General features: G+C 39.8%; 2 protein-coding genes across 21 annotated transcripts in view; one reads left to right on the top strand and one right to left on the bottom strand.

Annotated features, from left to right (window-relative positions):
• The window catches only part of NCBP1 (nuclear cap binding protein subunit 1), a 35,077-nt gene extending 27,588 nt beyond the window's left edge, over positions 1-7,489 (bottom strand). Inside the window, exons 1-3 of the mRNA XM_032478034.1 lie at positions 7,093-7,489; positions 1,773-1,861; positions 1,111-1,211 (exon numbers count right to left, since the gene is read on the bottom strand). Coding sequence (XP_032333925.1) covers positions 1,111-1,211; positions 1,773-1,861; positions 7,093-7,126 — 224 coding nt within the window. The 5' untranslated portion in view covers positions 7,127-7,489. The remainder of the gene's footprint in view (positions 1-1,110; positions 1,212-1,772; positions 1,862-7,092) is intronic.
• Positions 7,490-7,575: 86 nt separating this feature from the next.
• The window catches only part of TSTD2 (thiosulfate sulfurtransferase like domain containing 2), a 31,339-nt gene continuing 17,365 nt past the window's right edge, over positions 7,576-21,549 (top strand). For 18 of the 20 annotated variants that reach the window (XR_001366443.2, XR_001366444.2, XR_001366442.2 and 15 more), the window contains exons 1-4: positions 7,576-7,724; positions 11,066-11,278; positions 15,558-15,871; positions 17,846-17,966. Coding sequence is in view for 5 of the 20 variants with exons in the window: in XM_032478037.1 (XP_032333928.1) it covers positions 11,114-11,278; positions 15,558-15,871; positions 17,846-17,966 (600 nt within the window). In the remaining 15 variants the exon portion in view is untranslated. Of the gene's footprint in view, positions 7,725-11,065; positions 11,279-11,780; positions 12,010-15,557; positions 15,872-17,845; positions 17,967-21,549 lie in introns of those variants that run through there. The other 2 variants (XM_032478038.1, XM_032478039.1) reach the window with 2 other exon arrangements.

Genomic DNA, 21,549 nt, shown 5'->3' with positions numbered 1-21,549 from the left:
GCTCAAAAAGAAAAGCAAGTAAGAACTCATGATCATTCAGATTCTCTTATACTTTTTGTCTTTTCCCAAGGTTCCTAGCAAGGGTGTTAGTGACAATTTAGATTTTTAAAAAATATTTGCATTGATAGTAACCATTCCCCTTCTACCTTCCCTTCCTCTCAAAGTCATGGCTTTCACCAGAGTTTAAACATAAATTTACTCCATTCTAATAAATGTTTGTTTATTAGAACAGAAGGCATCTATAGACAACTACAGCAAAATAATTTTTCTTAGTCATTTCTTAGTCTAAGGACATGTCTTCCTGGATATTAACTGGGTTCCTTTAAAAAACTGTATTCCAAATTATTTGTACTTTATGAGATGTTAAAGTGAAATCCACTGATAGTTTCAATTGGTGCATACATTTTAAAATTTCAAAATTGAGCTGTAAGCAATAAAAATAGTATTTTAAAATAATTGAAATGACAACTTAAAAGTCACCTTCATAATGAAGACTCCTTTATCCAGATGTCATAGCTACTTCTTCTCAAGGCATACAGTTTAGAGTGATCAATGTCTACCTGAGCAGCGAGGAAGTCTGTATTGCTAATTCCACTACTGGGAGACTGTTTCATGATTTCATGTGACACTTTTCCCGCTTTAATTTTGTCACAAACTAAATGCTGAAACTTGTTCTAGCTAACCTAACTCAGACAAAGATTACGCCTATTATTCCATAGCTTCAAAAGCTTCTTCAGCAGTCCAAGAAGGGCTGTAACTCAAGTGACTGGTTCTCAAACTTGTTTGATAGTACTGATTAAAAATACAAATTAAACTAATATATTTAAATGTATATGCTTAAAAGAAATCACTAAATGTGAAAGTGTCTACTTTCTCACTTAAAAGTAGTCAACTCAAATGATTCTAAGGTTCTAAGAAACAAAGAAAATGCTCAATTTTAGTCCTATTGAACTCTAAGAGTTCACCAAAGGTCATTTCATTGGACAAATTTCCTGATAGAAGGAAAGCAGATGGCATATGGAACATACACACGTCTTTTGAACATTCTCAAAGCATTTAAGAGTAGATAATACATTATTATCTGAATTCATAAATGTTTTGTATACATACACTGTACAAAGAAGCCTTAAGATCTTGCTCTTGTAGTTAGGAAGATCAGCTTCTAAAACACCAGCCAAGCCTTCTAGGTTGCTCTCCAAAGAGCAGGCACTCTGTAGAGGACAGCATATTAAGTATCTGTCAAGTACTCAGCAATCGCTGCACTGAAATTTTCTAGGTGATAATAAAAAGTTAGTTTTATATACATTAAGGCACTGTGACAGTTTAGTATAAATCAATTCAGATTGCCATTGTTTAGAAATCCATGAAAAAGAGAATGAATGAAATTTAAAAAGCAATCTAAGATAGCATAAGTATTAGGAATGGGAGGACATCATGGGCTCTATCTGACTTCTCTAATTCTCTCACTATATGACTCTGGGCAAATTACCTCAAGTATCCAGGACTTGTTTGGTTCTTCATTTTTAAATTAAGTGGACTATTCCCTAAGGTCTCTTTTAAGAATCACAGTCCAAGAAAACTACTAAAAACAGTCAATTCTCAATTATCTTCATTTCAAGGGTTTTAATACGCATTTACTTTGGGATATAGATGCATGGAAATAAATCTTTGCCTAAAACTTAGATCATCAAGTTTTTAGATGCAGAAATTAACCAAGTACAGTCAACTACAACCCCATGCCCATCGCATTCTGCGCCTCTTTTCGTGCATACCTTTTCTCCTACTTTGCATATTAAAGATTCCAAATGATCTTCGGTTTCATTTGCATCAGATGTCTTTCTCCTTTTGTGAGGCTGTCCCCCTGTTTCAACAATGTATTAAAGTAAACATTATACAATGAATCTGTTGTCAAAAATTTTATTTAACTGTTTTGATGCTATGATCTCTTTTCTACCAGAAGCCCTACTATTTACACATGGCAGAAGCTCTTAACTGATCCTCCACTTCACAGACTAGGCTAGAGGAACCAACAGTCTCCATACCCAGGGACACTATAATAACTCCAGGAGGCATTATTTACGTTAAATTTTGTGGGAATGGTGCCCCATGGAGCTATGCAATGCAGCAGCCCTGTCTGTTTCTGTGGACAGGTAGGAAAGGTGCCCACAACACACTCAACACCAGCAGTCAGAGGACTCCTGTCACACTCAGGTACGGCTACACCCATTCTTTAAACCTGAGTTATTTATTTATCCTCAGTTGCTTGCTCCTAAAACCTGCAAGTGCCAGTAGTACTCATTATTCTAATAATGAAAATTATTATGTGAACTGATGAAATATGGGTACAAAACCAAGTTGAATGCTTTGAAAAGATTTGACTGAGGGGAGCTTTTGTTAAAAAAAAGAAAGGTGTGAAGAGGAAAATATCAAAAGATGGGAAAGGAAGCATAAAACATGAGGATTCCCCACTAGTTTTATGAGTGTCTGAGCTCTTGGCTCTTCAGTTAATAGTTTTGGTTCCATAGACAATGCAGCACTAGAGTCTAGTTTACCCCAAACAGTGGGAATTACAATCAGCAGGCAGACTCAAAGAAAAGCCCCACTCACTATATCAAATAATTGGTGGGGGAAAGTATATGTTTTACAGTTCCCTGCTTTAACTGGCTCTTGATTCTGTACTTTACAGATCCTATTATGTTCAAAAACTATCATTCAAAGAATCGTACAAACAAAAACTATCATTCTGAAATCATTACCAATCATCTGTCTTTTTGGTTGCTAAAGAATTCAAGTTGAATGAAGCTGTGCTACAAATCAACTTTAAGCACTGAACTGTGTACTGTTCAGTCTTACTCTTACTATTTTGTTTAAAACCTTAATACAACCACCTTACATCCGTTTGTGTAATAACATAAGGCTGAAAAAAAATCAACTAGTAACATGATTTTGTGGCTACACACAATGTTGGCTAGTCTCCCAACATAAATCAATTTTTGACTTCCACCAATTAGATTTTTAGGACAACATGTGGTCAAAGAAACAATCATCTGTAACTGTGCTGGGGCTCTGTATTAATAATGAACATTTGCAGATATAGGGTTACCCAGGAACAAGTTATATATATTTTCAATCTTCTCCAGACTTGTATACCCAAAGGAACTGAACCATTTTTCATAGTTCATAATCACTTGCCACTGGAACATTTGGCTTGAAAAATACAAAGATTTTCATAAAACACAGCACTTGGCTATTCTAATCTTGGGGTGTCAAAAGTTTTTCCAATGTCTGAAAGGATCTTCAGGTTCCTACCACCTGAACGTAAGCTGAATAAAACTATTACTATCCAGACAGGATCAGACAAAGTATTACAAAAGGCTACAGGGCAAAGCACTGTGCACTTTAACTTCCCAACCCCTTAGTCATCATTAAGATCTAGTTTAAATAACCACCAAATACAGTTTTGAAGGGATAGTGACATAAAAAATATAACACGCATACAGCACGACAGCTGAGATGTATTCCTGGAGATATCTGTCTGTGTAAAATATGGACATGTGTGGTATAGTGGATCAGTGACCTTGATTCTCAAGTATACATTAAATCTGTTACAAGATTTCTTATAAAGTTTCCACTATCGGAAGAGCCAAATTCAACACAAAGGACTTGAAAAAATTGCACGTTTGATGAAATGTTTACATAAGCTGTCAGCCAGCATATTAAAATAGCCTTCTCCAAGAGCAGTGCTTCTCAAAACTGGGTGGGATTCTGCCCCTCAGCAGACACTTGGCAATCTCCGGAGACATTTTCAGTTGTCACCACTGGGAGAGTGTCAATGGCATCCAGTGGGCAGAGACCAGGGATTCTGCTAAACATACTACACTACACAGAACAACTCCCAACAACAAACAATAATCCAGCGCAAAATGGCAGTAGTGTTGATGCTGAAACTCTGTTCTAGGAAGCAGAACATATTAAATGTTCTTCAAAACCAGATTCCAGGAAGGTTGGGAAAATGCAGATGCTAAAAAACTAGAATGAGGACAGCTTTTTGTTTTGTTTTGTTTTAAATCCTTAACCAGTGCCCCCTTTTTTCTGGCACATCTTCTTTGCCAACCATTTATCCCACATCCCACCTCCACAGCCTCCCTAAATTAACTATCCAGCTGGCTTGTTCCCAGATCAGTTTGGAATCATACCCAATCTTAAAAGCAACCCTCACTAGGCCTTCTGCATGCATGGTAAGAAGAAAATAATGCTATGGGGAGAGAAGGTAGGATTTCTGCAGAAAACCTAGAAAATACAAGTTTATAGTCCTATCTTTCAACAGCAACCCCCCCCCCCCGCCCCCTTCTCTTTTCTTCCTAGTTGACTACATGTCTGGAGAACTGGAAGAGACAGAAAGCATTAAGGAGTAATTGATGCCCCATTCTCACTTAACAGTTTAGAGAATATAAAGGAGGGGGGTGGCTACAGACACAATGTGAACTCATGCACAGTAACAGGATACTGAACTCAAGAGAAGGTGGCGAAAAACATGGGAAAATAGAATAAAATACTTTAATTATGAATAAAATTTTGAGAATTAGCTGCTTTCACCTACCCTCAAGAAAACATATCTATGGTAGCTCTCAAAACAAGAACAGATTTTATACTAAGATGTAACTATGTATAAGTCTTTCAATATAAATTAAAGTTATACATTGCCACTTCATTCTAAAACTCTTGGCTAGTATAGAAGAAAGAAGTAAATCTCTATTAAAACCCATCTGAAAGGATCTTAATACACCAAATAATTCTTTCCCCTATAAAGTGATCCTAATTCTATACGGACACATTGTACTAAATCTTACATCTTTATATAGAATTAGATGTACAATTAGACCCACAAAGTGGAAACAAAACCCAACTCTGAAAAAGAGAACGTAACAACAAAAAAAACAACTACAACAAGGTAAAAGAGGAAAGTACAGTGATTCTGCAGATATAAAGAAATAAACATCACTTCTGAAATAAGCTATATTCTTGTCAAAGTAACAAATCCCTTCACTTCTATACATTTTATGTTTTCTATAGTTAAGTAACAAAACAGTCACATTACCTAAAAAAGGTAAGGACCTAATTCTAACTAGCTTAAAAGAGACTAACATGGGGTTTTGACTAAATTATGGACAATCTAAATAATTTCTTAAAAGGACAAAACAATGTTTTGAACAGCTATTGCATGCATATCCAAAATAACTGAAAAGCTTCAGAGACATTCTTAAAAAGATTCTAAGAAATGAGTTAAAGTCAACACTGCACCAGTATCCACACACATTCATTTCCATTTAGGACTCTGCTGTCCTTGTCTATAAACTAACCTCTAGGTGAACTGCATTGGTACAGTCTCCTAACGTGTCTCCATGGATTCTGGATATTCTAGTTTCAACAGAGATACAATTTTAAAATCTCCCTCATGGGCTGATCCTCTGCTACCTCGCTGATCTTATCTCCTACAACTCTCCCCCTTACTTCACTATAGCAACATTTGCTGTTCTGTGAAGATGGCAGGGATATTATAGCCTTAAAGCCTTTGGTTCCCATTGCTTACACTACTGCTTTCCCTCACGTAGCCATCTGGTTTACTTCCTCACCTGCAGGTCTTTGATTAGATGCCCTTCTCAGTCAGGCCTTCCCTGACTAACCAATATAAAACAGCAACTTCTCCCCCACAGAAGCCTCAACCCTCTTTGCCCAATTTTTCTCCATATAGCACTTATCACCATATGATAAACTATATTTACTTGATTTTTTTTCTGCCTGTAAAAGGAAGTTTGCAACTTTATATTATCCACTGCTATATTGCCAGTAGTTAGAACTATGCCTGGCATGGTTAAAAATCTCGAATAAATTATTACATCTAGTCAAGCATATGAAAAGTCATGGCAGCCAGCGACTGATAAGAGCTGACAATAATCCAGAAATGCTCAGATGCATCTATTTCATTACAACAATAATAATTCAGCCTATTTTAAAAGAGTCTTCTATAGTATTTATCACCTTTTAGGCATCAACAGGTCATAAAATACACATCATCAGGAGCATTAGTTACACGTGTTACCTCACTTAACCCTCACAAAACAAAGAGTTACCTATTGTTACTTCTACATTACAGACTAAGGTTTAAATAAGTGATATAACCTGGGCAAGATCACAAAGTAAATGGCAGAGTCTAGCTTTGAACTTAAGCCCTCTGATTCCAAAATTTGACCTCTTAACCACTACACTCTTACCAAAGAATAAAACACTTAAATATTAATAACAGAATTACTCTTAGTTTTTCTTTTTTCGAATGTGTGTTCTTGACTGATTTTTGTAAATGTAAACATCTTTTCCTACTTTTAACTAACAAAATTATTCTTGGTTTTTATGATGGCAACTCCATAGTCCCCATGAACGCAACCATCCAAATGTAGATGGGAATCCCTGATTGAAATTTTTAAGGGCTCTCCAGTTAGTCTTCGGGCACTCCTTACACAAGCGAAATACGCTTACGGCCAGTTCAATGTATCATAACAACCTATGAACATCTGTTTATTAGAGACCTTTCGGGTGTGGATAAAAAACCAATTTCTTTCCCCGCCGCTTGAAAGAGGGCAAAACAACGGAAGACCGGTGCAGGGGCAGAGCTCAGACTCCGATTCTGATCTTTTAACTTCCGAGAGCCCATTTTAGGTGCAGTCTGAGGGTCAAAACGAGACACTGGGACGAGTGGGTCCCTGTCACTGTCCCTAAGAGGCTGCAGCACAGACACAGGTGTACTTCCCTGCTCGGCGGTGCAAAGGGCCAAATCTTGAAGAGTCCTCAGAGACAAGAGGGTCCACCAGGCCTCCCCTCGGCCGACGACTAAAGGAGGTAGGGCGGGGGAATGCAGGAGCTTCTCAGAGGTCGCCCAGCCACACTCCACTGTGCCACTCGCCTTTCCTCTGCGGCTCCCCGAACGCTCCCGGGCGGAAGCGCTTCCCGTCCCTTCGCTCGAGACCCGAAGACCAAGGGAGCCAAACGTCGGCCTCACCTGGGCGCGGCCTCGCGGGCCGAACCCAGGGCACTCACCATCGTTCTCGTCGCTGTGCCGCCGCCGTGACATGCCGCACGCCGGCGCGCCGCCGAGCAGAGACGCCGGGCGGGAAGCAGAGCAGGAACCGTCGGTCCGCCGGCCGGCGCGAGGAAAGCCGCGAGGCGCGCGGAGCGGCCGGCGCGCAGGCGCACTCGCTCGCGACGGCTCCCGGAAGCGCTAGGGAGAGAGGCGGGCCGGGTGGGCTCAGCGGGTTCGGATCCGGGAGAGCCAGCGTCTGGAAGCTCACCAGGCCGCGGGTGTCTGGTCTGCACGCAACCGCCCCCTCGAGCTGCCTCAGCCTCTTCGCCGCTTCCTTCGCCCGCCTTCGCTGGAAGTCCTTCCGGGCCACGCGGAGAGCACCGCCTCTTTAGTCGGCCAGAGCCGTGCCTGCAGGCCGGCGGTCAGGAAGGGACGCTCTAGTCCCCGCCTCCACTTCAGACCCTCTCTCCAGGCCTCTCGGTGGTTTTCCCGGCGGCCCTTTCGCTAACGGCCTAGACTTCCGGAGCGACGTGAGGTCCCTACGTAAACATCAGGCCGGGGCTGGACGCTCCAGGCCAGTGAGCGGCAACAACTGCTAGGCGGAGACCGTCCTGTGAAGAAAGATCCAAGAAAGGATCGGGACCGACGGGTACGTGGTCATCTTTCTCCCACTTTCGGGCCTTTGCCTGCTCGGGAGAGCTGGGCGGAGAGATTGGCCCAGGCCTGGCGCGGGGCCCGGGTGGGAGGCGCCGCCGCTCCAGTAGCTCTGGGAACCGAGACCCTCCCTAGCGTGAGCCTGCTCCTCCGGGGTTACCCCTCTGGCCGTCTTTTGACCTCCCGTCCCTCTGAGTTGTTGTTTAGGAAGGGACGGGTGATTGTTCTAATTATGTTTTCAGTGGTTTTTGGATACCTTTATACTATGTGAATATCCCCTGGCACTGACATCTCTGATGAACACCACGTCTTATCTAACTGCCTTGTCCATGGTCATCTGAAATTTCACACGTCTGAAATGGAACTCTTGATTTACTCTGCTGGCCTAACTTATTCCTTCTTCAGTCTTACCTATTTCAGTAAATGGCACCATCCATCCAATTGCTTAATCGAAAAATGTAGGTAGGAGTCATTCTTGGGTCCTTTTCTTTCATTCCTACCTAACAATCTATTGGTAAACTGTACACTCTGACTTTCTTCCTGTACCGCTAGTTAACTCAAGCTCGATCTCGCTTTAGAAATTTATACTATTTCCTTTGCCTAAGATCTCAGCTTCTAAGTCTGCTTGGATGGCTGCTTATCATTTAGGTCTCAGCTCAAACATCAGGCCCTTAGTGAAGCCTTCACTGGGCACCCAGTCACTTTTTTATTTAATTCCACAAATACTGTGTTTATTATGTGCCAGGCAGTGTTCTAGATGCTGAGGATGCAGAGGTGAACAAAGGAAAACCCCTGCTTTCTCAGTGCTGGTGACTCATTCAGGAATGGTCAAACAGTGCAGTCAGAGGTAGTGAGCAAATGGAGGAGTGGGAGAAGATGAGATGAAGGAGGTGATGGGAGGGGCTTTGTAAGGACCTTGGACCTTATCCTAATATGATGAGAAGCCTTTGGAGGTTGATCTGACTTAATTTATTAATAGTTACCTCTCTGGCTTCCTACAGGAGGAGGGCAGTTAGGCATTTGCAATAATTTAGTCAAGAAATAATGGTGGCTTACATGTCCATCCATAATGGATGGATAGACAAATTGTGGTATATCCATACAGTAAAATACTGCTCAGCAATAAAAATGAATAAACCTGCATCAGCATGGATGAATCTCAAAATAATTATGCTGAGTAAAAGAAGCCAGAGAAAAAAAGTGCACACTGTATTACTCCATTTGTGTAAATGTTTAAAAAATGCAAACATCTAGTAGGGAAGGGGGCGAGGAGAGATTACAGGGGGCACCAGATGCTTTTGGGAGTGATGGATATATTATTGTATTTGTGATGATGGTTTCATGGGTGTGTACATATGTGAAAACATAACAAATTGTACACTTAAAAGAAACTGGTGGCTTGTACAGGGTTGGTAGTAAAGGTGATGCAGTGTGGTCTGTTGTGATTGTATTTCAAAAAACAGAGTTGACAGGATTTTTAATAGTCTGAAAGAATAAGGAGAGAAGAATCCCAAAGTTTTCTGTCTGAGTAACAGGAAGAATGGAATCATTGTTTACTGAGGTAAGGAAGACTGAAGAAGAGCAAGTTAGAGTTGGGTTTTAACGGTTGCATTTGAACAGCCTGTTAGCCCTCCAGCTGAAGCTCTCCACGGGAGTTGCTTATGTGAACTTGGAGTTCAGAGGAATGGCCCAGCCTGGAGATATAAATTTGGAGTCATTTAGTGTATAGTGCTCTAAACATAAAAAGTCCTTTATTTATGATTATTTCCCTTTTTTATTTTTTCATGGAAGCTTCAAATATTTACAAGAAGTAGAGGAAATTATATAATGAACCCTTCTGTGCTATATCAGCCAGCTTCAGCCATTATCAACTAATGGGCTACAATATAATATAGTTTCACGTATATTATCTCCCCTTGCCCAACTATTCTAGTAAATATAGTTTGTAAGTCCTGGGGGCTAGATGAAGATCACCTCAAAGGTGATTGTAGATAGAGCAATTGAACACTTAAAGGCTGGGGTGATAAGGAGGATCCCCACCAAAGGAAACAGAGAAGCAGCAGCTCTTATCACTGATATTTTCATTTCTTTTATTTGTTTATTTATTTGGTGTCTCTTCTCTTAGAACATAAGCTTCAAGAGAACAAGGAGCTTATGTTTCATTAAGACCTGTATCCACAGCACTATTTTTTCTGCCAGGCACATAGCAAAGTCTCCATACATAATAGTTAAGAATATATAAAGTGAGCACTGAAAGAGGATTTAGAGTAAGGGGAGATCATTTTGGGGTGGTGTGAAAGGCATGTGTGGAGACCCCAAGCAGGGCTTGTCTGTGGAACTAAGTGAAGTCCACTGTGGCCAGAATAGTATATGTGAGGGAGAGTGTTGTCTTAGGTGAGCCTGGAATGGTAGGGGACTCTGTATGTGCCGAACCATGCCTGTTCCTTTCCATTCCTCACTACAGTCCTTCAAGGTAGAGACTGCCACCATGTTTTACAGATCTAGGAATTAGAACTCAAAGAAATTAAATATCTTGTCTGGGTTCACATACTTGGACCCAGCTGCTCCACAATCCAAAGCTCAGGCTTTCCCCAGTCTTTCATGTTGCCTCTTCACATTTGTCACTTACAATATTTGCTTTACTAAAGAAAGAATGTAGTATTGGTTGTACTGTGTCCATTTTGACAAGATTTGGCCACAGTAACAATTTGTGTATTTCCGTATATTGTATATTTCTTCTGGCTCATTAAAATAGGAGCTCTCTTGGTAGTTATTTCTTCTAAGGAAGGGAATTTGCACAGCTCGAAAATTAGGCGACAAAAAAGAGCAAAGTGTTCATAATTGAAGGCACTAACACACAGCTTGGTTAATCTTGATTGTATGTGGTGCTTTTTTCAGTATCATTGCATGGTTTGCCCTCTAATTCAGGTTTCTGCTCAGATTCTTCTGCCTTTACCTACTGACTTTACCTTTGAGTTTTAAAGAGCCCCTCAGTCACTTTGACTCCTTACCTTGCGTATTTGTCTTAATAGCCCTTTTTACCATCTGACTTTTTTTTTTCAAGCAATTTATTCATTTGTTTACCTTCTGTCTCTCCCCACTGGAAAGTAAGTAGAGATTTTTTCCTGTTTCATTCACTTCTGTATCTCCTGTGTTTAGAACAGTGCCTGGCATAGGGTTGGTGCTAAAAAAATATTTCTTGGATGAATGAGTAAATGAATGGATATACTAGGCTACTGGGCCCATATTCATTTTGCAGGATTGATTAGCTTCAAGTTTACTTAAGTAGTAATCAAAGACTTGGGCATTGTTGTTTTTCCCTTGCTTACTTCCTAGGAGATAGTTCACTGACAGGAATCTGTCCCACTGCTGCAACCAAACCAGATGCCTTCTTCCACTGCACCAGACCAAGGAGATGACCTGGAGGCCTGTGTTTTAAGATTTTCTGACCTGGATTTGAAAGACTCAAGTCTTATCAATCCCAGTAACAGTCTCAAAGCAGAACTAGATGTCAGTACAAAGAAGAAATACTCATTTGCAAAGAAAAAGGTAAAATTGCTGTTGACGTTTCAGGATCATATAGGCGCAGTTAATGTAGGTACATCTAGAAGTAGCTCATCACGGTTGTCCTCCAGGGAGTGGAGGGCTCATGAGACACTAGGCTGCTGCCATGTTCAAGGTAAGCTCTAGTCAGGGCCATTAACTAGTGATCTTAGTTCAGTGCCGGCAAAGGGGAATCACAGGCAAGGTGTGACTCTGGAACACTGGACTACTTGAGGACAGATCCTAGACAGATGGGCTGGATTCCTTTTCCCACCTAGCGTTATGGGAAGAATCCCAGAAACCCAGGAGACCTAGTCATAAGGAGAACAGACAGGTGTTAGGGCACCTGCTATCTAAGACTCCTGATCTGGTCTAGCTGGCAGGGCTGTTGGTTGAGAGAAAGGGCAGAGCAGCCCAGAATGCTGCAAGCTTACCGAGGAGGGTTGGGATTGGGTTTCAGTGGGGTGGTATTGATGCTGCTCTTCTGTGCCTTTTATTCTGTTTTCAGAGATCATTGACTAGACCCTCCTCCTGCTGAAGCTCAGAGGGAGGAAAATGACTGAGGGAATGCAATTGAGACTTAGTTTTCTTACCTCCAGCCTGTTGTCCCTCTTTTGCAAAGACATCTTATGCTGGCTCCATGTCAATGAAGAATAGATGTCTCTGCTTATGACTTCTTCTCAACTACCCTTCTGCCTTCATCTCATGCAGATTTCCTTGAAAATGAAACCCAAAGGGTACAGAAAGTTTTTTTAAAATGTTATTTTGCAGTAATTTCAAACTTATAGAAAGGTTGCCAGCATTACCCCAAAGAGTTATGGGGGTACAGTACAGAGGATGCCCATACTCATTTGGCCAGAAGCTTCATTCATGTTTCATCAGTTGTCTCAAGTGGCTTTTATAGATCCACTCTAAGGTCACATGTTACATTGAGTTGTCATGTCTCTCGTAAGTCTTCAGTCTGGACCACTTTCTCTTTTTTTCCCTGAAATCATGACCATGACATTTTTGAAGATTATAGATGAGTTACTGTGTAGAATGTATCTCAGTTTGATTTTCACCTATGTTTCCTTATGATTAGATTCAAGTTACGCTTTTGTTAACAAGACTGCCTGCCCCACAAGGGAGGCTGTGTTCATCTGGCCACTTTCTGTCAGAGCGTTCACAGTGCCAATTTATCCTATTACTGGTGATGTTAATTTTGGTTAGTTGATTAAAGAAGTGTCTATCAGATTTCTTTGCTATAAAATTACCCTTTTTTCCCTTTCAATTAATCAGTATTTGGTGTGGGGAAGCTTTGAGACTATGTAAATGTCCTATTCCTCAACCAAGTTTCATCTACTAGTTTTAGATCCATTGACATTACTTTGCTGAATTATTAATGTGATGGTTGCTAAATGGTAATTTTTTTTAAACTTTATTTTTATTTCATTTTTTGATGGAGGAGGGATTTAGTTTTTTTTTTTTTTTAAATGGAGTTACTGGGGATTGAACCCAGGACTTGTGCATGCTAAGCATGTGCTCTACCACTGAGCTATACCCTCCCCCTAAAATGGTAATTTTCTAATTGCTTCATTGCTCCTAGATTTCTTACTTGGAATTTTTCTGTAAGGAAGAGCTTTCTTTCCTCCCAATTTATTTGTATCAGTGTGTCCTTAAGAATTCCATCTACTCAATGGGTTATAACCTGTTATCATTTACTTTGATGCTGAGATTATCACACATTTGTCTGGGAGCCCCTTCAAGCTAGTATCTCTCTGTGTCTTTGTGACTTGCCTGCATCATTCTTTGAGCATTTCCTTACTTTCTGACTCAACAGGATGTTTCAGGGTCATCTTGTATTTTCCCCATCCCATTGCTGGAGTCAGACATTTCTTCAAGGAGCCCTGGTTCTTTCTTAATGGAGAATTGTCGAAAACCAAAACCTGGGGGCTCAGTGATCTCATTGCTGCTAAGGTGTTGCTTTTCCCAGGACCTCTAGTGGACAGAGCTAGGAATATATATAGATGAATACACACCTGTATGTATCATACATACACTTTTAAATTTACTTTTATATCAATACAAATCAGATGAGTTCATACCAATGTCTTCAGTTCCACTCCAACATCACAAGGTTTATTTTAACTGTCTGCTTTTCGTATTTATAAGTCCCGTATTTGGTGAAGTTTGGTGGAAAACCTAGCTCCCTTTAGTCCCAGTATATTTACTTATTTGCTTATTATTCCCCTGTATGCAGTCTTCCCACCCTGCCAAGTTGCCTCCCTTACCAGAGCCTGCTTTCCCCAAATAGGCATCACCCACCTTCTTGGCTCTGGCCTGCTTCTCTCTTCTTGAACAGACCCTACATGGACTTCAACTGCTGCTGGGTCCTCAATGCCTTATTGATGATGCCCTACAAGACCTGTGGCAGGCCACATGCACACTGAGCCTCCCATCTCCCTCAGGCCTGCCTGATGGCTTTTTGACAAAGGAAGAAAGGTGGAAAGAAGGGAAAAAAATCAGATTTTATATAGTATTTCTTTAAAGACCATAAATTTTTAAGACCTCAATGATAATGAGGCCTTGGATGCATACATTTACATTTATGTATGAACTAATAACCATAGTAACTATTGCTATACAGTAATTGTCAATTGAAATAACCTGTGTAATACTCAGCCTGTTACTTATAAAAAGTGTTTTCCTTCTGAGTACCAGCAGTTAGAGGACAAGATTTGAAGTTCTAAGTTTAATACAGAGAAGCACTTAAGTTGGCATACATGCCATCTCTCCCTCTCTCTGTCTCTTTCTTTTTTCCTTTTTTTCCTTTTTTTTTTTTTGGCCTATACAGAAGGATTAACTGCAGGAGAGGCAAAAAAAAAAATGTCCTCCAGTGTAATTTCAGGCAACCCCATCCTGCTTCAATCTGAGATAGTCCAGATCCGGTTGTGTACAGATTAAGGAAGATCCAAAAGTGATGCTCCATATTTAAAACTGTTATTCTTCAGAGAGCCCAATTTTGGATGCTTTACAATAGTCTTCAGATGCACTAAGAAAATTGTTTAAAATGTATATATATATTTATAAAAATACCTTCCTTCCCATTAGACCAGGAGGGAACATACTCTGAGAGGCTGATAATCATAGATCCCATTTAACTTCCATTTATACATCAAAAAACACCATAAACAAAGTTGAAAAACAAATGACAAGCTGGGAAACAAATCTGGATAACTACTCAACAAAAGGTCACTGAAACCACTTACAAATCAGTAAGAAAATGTAAATGCTACAATAGAATAATAGGCAACAGATGGGAACAAGCAAGTTAAAAAAGAACATAGAATCAATGTGAAAAAATACTCAACCTTACTACTAGTCAAAGATATGCAAGTAAAAACAGGATATTTCTTTTGCCATTTAGTTGGGTCAGTATTAAAAATATTGACTATAAAAATTTAAATACTGATACAACTTAATGCTGTGGATAAAATGGAACCCTCATGCATTGTTGGTGAGTGTATGAATTGGTACAATTTTTCAGGTAATCACTACTTATCACAGTTTAAAATTTTATGCTTCTTCACCTCTAAAATTTTCTTCTAAATATTTATTCTAAGTAGATAGTTAAAGAAATATAGAAAGATGTATGCATGGAATGCTCATTCACCATTGCTTATAACTGCAAATATTGGAAAGAAAAAAGCTCATTAGTTGAGAATTGGTTAAAAAAATTATGATGCGTCCATAATTTTCTCTTCTGTTTAAATTTTTTTTTTTTAACAATAAGCCTAAATCCTTTTTGTAGTAACAGTAAAGTTATCATCCAAAAACCGAATCAGAACATTTTGGTACATTTCTTTCCGGTCTTTTTCAGTGTACGTTTTAATGTAGTTGAGATTACATTGTATAAGCAAATTTTATCCAGTTGTTTTCATTTAACATTATATCAAATATTTTTCCATGTAATTTAAAACTGGCTGCTTAATATATTCCATAGTAAGTATACTCCATAACTTCCTTGACCATTTCTTTTTTGGAAATGACTGATAAAGTTATTTGTAGTGTTTTACTAATATTTGCCTAAAATTCAAATCCTTTTCTTAAGAACAGTCCCTAAAATTTTTAAAATTGAAGTATAAAGCTTATTAATAAAACTCTCACTCTCTCAGGAAGTTCTTCTATAGAATAGTAGGACATAACACTATAAACTCCCATGGGAAGATAAGGGATTTCACTGAGACTTTCATTAGCTTTAAACCTAAGGTTATTTAACAGTGACATATTTATAATGTAATTGCAGGCATTTGCCCTTTTTGTCAAAACTAAAGAAGTTCCAGCACCTCCTTTTGAATGTAAAGAGAAATGGTGGAAATGCTGTCAGCAGCTGTTCATGAGCCAGACCAGCATCCATAGACATGTGGCAACACAGCATGCTGATGAGATTTGCCATGAGACTGCTTCTGTTTTAAAGCAGCTGGCTGTAACATTGAGCACCTCAAAGAGTCTTAAGTCTGCAGACAAAAGGAACCCTCTAAAAGAGGACCTTACTCACAACCATGAAGTGTCTGCTTGGCTTCCTGATACAAGCTGCTTTAGCCCTGATGAGCTGATAAGGTAAGAATTTCACTCACTGTCTTTTGTTCAATTTTTAAAATAGTTTTCTAGTCACAGTCGGATACCACCACCCATCTACTAAAATGGCAAATCCTTAAGGTACAGAATTTCTTACCACCTAAGCTAGGCCGATAAACATGTTCTGTGTGTAATAGAAGACACAGCTAGGCGGTAGCACATACCCACACAGCTGGCAGTGTTCGCTAGGCTTCTTGGAAGCCATCCTACATCTTCTCTTCTCGAGGGAGAGGTAAAGAATAGAAAATTATATTATTTTCTGTTATTATCTTCTACAGAGAAATTGGAAGGCCCAGAAATGTTAATAATTCCTCTACCCTGAATAATGTCAGAACTTAAAAAGGGGTTTTTGTTACCAAATATGGTTTCCTGAGCTGAGTATGCGTTAGAAAGGGTGTTAACTTTTAGACCTGAGGCACAGGATTAGAAATTTAGATCTGCCTTTGAAAAACTCACTAAATCATAATATTACATAATTCTAGAGGACAGATTTCTGATTTTAAGCAATTCCAGAACTATTTGGTGAATAGAATATGCCCAAATTTGATAAACTTTTGACACTAGTATTAGGCCAAGTTCCCTTGTTGATCAGAAAGAAGAGAAAGTGAGAAAGAGAATTAAACTTGGAGTCAGACTTGAGCTAGTCACTAAAATTCTCTGTACCTATATATCCTCGCCTCTGAAACTGGAATAATAACGTCTGCTCTGCATACCTGCATTATTGCCATATGAATGATGCAAAATGATGATGGTAAGAGCGCTCGTGAACTATGAAGTGCTATACAAATGTGGTCGCTTCGTTTCTGCATGGCCCTGCTTTCTAGTTAGAACAACAAAGAAAAGGATACATGAAACATTTAGCAAATGGTATGAGACAGGCTATGTAATTATCACTTAAAATTGTATGGTTCAGACAATAATTTGTTACAGGAATTTAGAGAAAGGAAAACAGATAGGCTCTAAAACAGACAAGAAGGTTTCAGAGGAGACTAGGCCCTGAAATCTGCAGAAGGCACTGATGGGAGAGTCACAGATTCCAGAGCTGGATGGGACCTTAATTATCATCTATTAGATCATTCTCTAAAATACGTTCTGTACAACACTAGCTCTGGAGGATGCTATCAGGTACTGAAAAAAGGTACTAAAGACAAGTAAGTTTGGGAAGGACTAGGCTAAAACGTTCTTTATTGTAGGACTGCTCAGGGTGAGCCTTCAATAGATGAAGGGCTTTTACTGCGACTCTCGGAGGGAGGTGTTTTCTTTGGATTTCTTGAACATGTGATTTCATAGAACAGCTTCAGAGCACATTTTGAGAAATGCAGTTTATTTTAGTCCTCCGGTTTTACAGATGAGGAAATGAAGGCTCAGGGATGATCGGATACCCACCCAGGTCCCATGACTAGTTAAAGTCAGCAGAGTGCAGTAGAAAGAGTATGGGTTCTAGTGTCAGAAGATTGGTGTTTGAGTCCTGTCACTTTGTAGCTGTCTCACCTGAGGTGAATTGGCCCCAGTTTACTCAGCTATAAAATGGGGATAATGATAATCTGTCTGATGGTAAGAGGGTTACATGAAAAAATGGAAGTGAAAATTTTTTGTACAGAGAGAGATTCCAAACAGATACTGCCTTGTCTTACAGGAAAAGCCAGAATGGACTCATTTCCAGCTGTCGTGTGGAAAAGGTCATATCCTGTCCCATGGATGTGACAATTAAATGAGGAATCAAGTAAACTCACTTTTTATAAAGGAAGAAGTTCAGTGCAGTTATTGTCTTCTTTAGAGCAAATACAGACGGCAGTTGCTTCTCATTTCAGGAGAAGAATGATAGCTGGGGGCACAGGCAGGCATGAGCTGCTCCATTAAGCCTTCCTTCTGATGTGCCTGGATATCTTTTATGAATTGTGGCCTCCTTATGCCAGAGACTCAGATGCTCTTTCCCTGTGGTTTTCTGTTTTATAGTGGCCAGGGCAGCGATGAAGGGGAGGTGCTGCTTTATTACTGCTACTGTGACCTGGAGGATCCTGACCGGATCTGTGCCTGGCAGACAGCTCTGTGTCAGCTCCTGCACCTCACAGGCAAGGTGACAGCTTCTCCCACACCCCATCCTTCACTGGGCTCATCTTGCCTCCAACTTGGATTGCAGAGGCTGTGCTTGTTACAAAAAGGATTTGCTGTTGGGTTCTTAGAAATTAGCGAAATCCTGCTAGGCATTGAAGTAGAATACTAAAGTAGCTATTAACATGATATTTTTAAAGAATACTTAATGGCATAGACCAGGGGTCAGCAAACTTTTTCTTAAAGAGCCATACAGTAAAATTTTAGGCTTTGCACAAAAAGTACATGGTGTTGTAACATGAAAACTGCCATAGACAGTATGTAAAAGAATGGGTATGGCCATGTTCCAGTAAAACTGTAAGCAAAAGCAGGCACAATTTGCTGACCCCTTACACAGGGAAATGGTCTTAATATATTAACTGGAAAGACATTTTACAGAAGTACACATGTAGGTGTGACTTCCAGTTGCTTCTTAATTTTCCTAGAACATGTCAGCATCTTTTACCATTTTGTGGTGTTGACCTTTGCTATTTCCTTTCCTTGAATGCTTTTTCCCTAGATCCTCACATGGCTCATTCCTCACTTCAGATCTCTCCTCAGATGTTACCTCCTCAGAATTCTAATCTGAAGTGTAGTTCTCTTTCCAAACTTGATCACTTTCTCTACCCTCTGCTCAAAGAATTTCAGAGTTTACTACTATTGGAGAGTATAATCTTTGTTTAAATTGTTATAGTCTGTCTCCCTTGTAGAATATAAGCTTCATGGGGACAGGAACTTTGTCTTAATTGATGTATTGTCAGTGCTAGAACAGGGCTTAGTACATAGCAGACAGTAAATGTTTAGAGAATGTTGAATGAAAGAATGAGTATGGGTTTGTAACAAAACCACCAGTGTCTGTGTAAAAAGATGGAGCATATCAAAATGTTAGTGACTATCAAAATGTTAGTCATGATTATCTCTACATGATAGTATTGTGGATGGTTTTAATTTTCTTGTTTTTTAAAAAATATCTTTGATGATTTTATATATAGTATATATGTACATACACTTATGTGTATATTATATATTTTACAAATTTGAATCAAAAGGAAGTGAACTAGATTCCCTCTGAGATCCCCTCTGGTCATGATACTACACTGTCTTATGCCTAATCTTTCCCACACGTGCCCCAGGTTTTAGTTTCCTGAGGCAGTCATTCGCTCAGTCAGTGTATTTTTCATACTCATGTTTTCTTATGGATAGTGACTGAAAGCTTCATTTGCCTCATCCAGTTCATTACCAAGTTGTGTCATTTCTACCTCTAAACTGTCTCTCGTCTCTGTTCAACTTCTGTCCCCCACTTCAGATCAAGCCTCATCCTCTCTTAACTAGTTTATTTCACTAGCTTCCAGACTACTCTCCCTTCTTCCATCCTTGCCCGCATTTAATCATTCTCCACACAGTAGCCAGAGTGATCTTAAAAGGTAAATGAAACCATCCCCCTCCATTCTCACAGTCTTTCAGTGGCAATCCAGTACATTTAGAGCAAAACCCAAAATGTGCCCTTAGGTTCCTGCATGATACGGACCCTTCCGCCTTTCTCGCTTATCTGATACCACTCTCTACTCGTTACACTCCAGCAAGACAGTCTTTCAGTTTCTTGGAGCCCACAAAGTTCTTTTTGTGCCTTTGGGCCTTTTTACAAGAAAAGTCTCTTTAAAGAACTCTCCCACACCCACTGTGTTTCTCTTGTTTAATTTTCACTCAATTTTCAGTTCTCAATTTTGATGACACTCCCTCAAAAACATCTTTCCTGACCTTTAAATTTTTTAAAATATATTCTTTCATTGCATCATACAGTTATTTTTCATAGCACTTGTCAGTTTGCAACTTTTATCTTAATATTTGTGACCTTCACCAGTCTGTAAGCTTCAAAAGGGCAAAAACTATATATTTTTTAACCAATATAGCCCCAATTCCTAGCATAATTGCTGGTGCATTGTAAAAAAAAAATTAGTAAACATTTCTGGTCTATATACATTTCTTATTGTCTCTGTTTAGAGAACACCTTGAAAAATGGATATTCTCACAGGTAAACCTAAGCATACAAAACTAGGAAAATCAGTCTCTTGGTTTGGGGCAGATTTTTATTCTTGGCCCAGCCCAAGAGATGAACTAGTAGTGAGGGTCTCTACCCACAAGGTGGCAGCACCTGCCTGGATCTTAGCTCTGAATTCTAAGGCTGCTGCCATACATGCCAAGTTTTCAAGTTTTGTGTTGGTAGATTTGGCAGAATACTGGCACTTAGGGAAAGAGGAGAACTTGAAAATTCTAGAATTGTGGAAAGGAGCTCTGATCCCTTTTCTATAAATTGCTTACTGCCTCAAGAAATTTGAGGGGATGTGTTAGAGGCTTTGGAAAGGAAAAATGACAAGATTTAGACCCAATAAGATCTGGTCTGGAATCCCAGATCTACCACCTACCAACTCTGTGCCCTCGGGCAAGTTACTTGATTTCACTTAGCTTCTGTTTCCTTTTCTGTCAAATGGGAATTGTGATACCTACCTTTCAGGATTATAATGTAAAGCTCCTGTCTCATAGTAGGTGCTCACTAAATCCTAAGTGTCCATCTTTGTCTCTGAGGTCTAAGGCTTTCCTCACCCAGGAGCTACTTTAAACGATTCAACTGAAGCATCCATGAACAGGAATTGAAAGTCTAGTGCATGAGTTTAGAGATTGCTCTGCCCCAGCTATTTAGGGAGTGGGTGTGCTTGTCTTTTGTTTGGGTTCTGAGATTAAAATAACATAGGAAAGAATCTTCTGGACTACCCAAAAGACAGTTATACAGACGTATGTACCTCTCCATCATATTTGCCCCAGTCAGAGACAGTTTTAGGGTAAATTTCCTAACCATTATACTGGGTCAGCTCTATTTTTCTATGTTGTCCCTTAAAAAAAAATACAAGTCGGTAATAGGTACAGTACCCTGTACAGCAGAGATGGCATGTGCCTCCTGCTTTCCTCTCCTAGCCCAGAACAGGCTTCACTAGACTGCACTCCTCTTTCTCAAGGAGCCTGATGTGATTCAGAATGCTCATCCTGGAGCTCCGGACAGCCACCACTACTGAGTCGGCCCTGGCCTGTGAAATAAATCCCATTTATGTCCATGTCCTAAAGAACTGAATCAAGTGAGGCAACAAATGAAGTATCTTCTCTAGGCCCTAATAAAGGGGGAGTCTTTAAAATTTTTCAAATTCTAATGCACTGGTAAGCATCTTTTTGTCTAGAACTTTTCTCTAGAAAGTTCAGCTCTGTCTAAAGGTGATCTATCTTTAAACTTATCTGAAGGATTCTGTAGTACCAGAAGAAGTAACAGGCCCCCTGGAACACTGCCTCTTAAGGCAGTGGCCTTAACCCAGGCTTTAATGTCCCTTACCAGTGAAGCATTTCAAGGAGAGTAGAGGGTTTGAGAAGGCAAAAAGCCTCAGATTTGGATACACCTTCATTTGTTCAACAAACAGGTATTAAATGCCTACTATGTTGCAATTACTACTCTCAGCACTGATTATGCAACAGTGAACAAAACAGACACAGACTCCTGGAATTTGTATTCCAGTGCGTGGGTCTGC

This window comes from Camelus ferus, chromosome 4 (genome assembly GCF_009834535.1).
Source record: "Camelus ferus isolate YT-003-E chromosome 4, BCGSAC_Cfer_1.0, whole genome shotgun sequence".
In the NCBI taxonomy this organism is placed as follows: Eukaryota; Metazoa; Chordata; class Mammalia; order Artiodactyla; family Camelidae; genus Camelus; species Camelus ferus.
The sequence above is the reverse complement of the archived record's forward strand: the minus strand, read 5'-3'. Positions and strand labels throughout refer to the sequence as shown.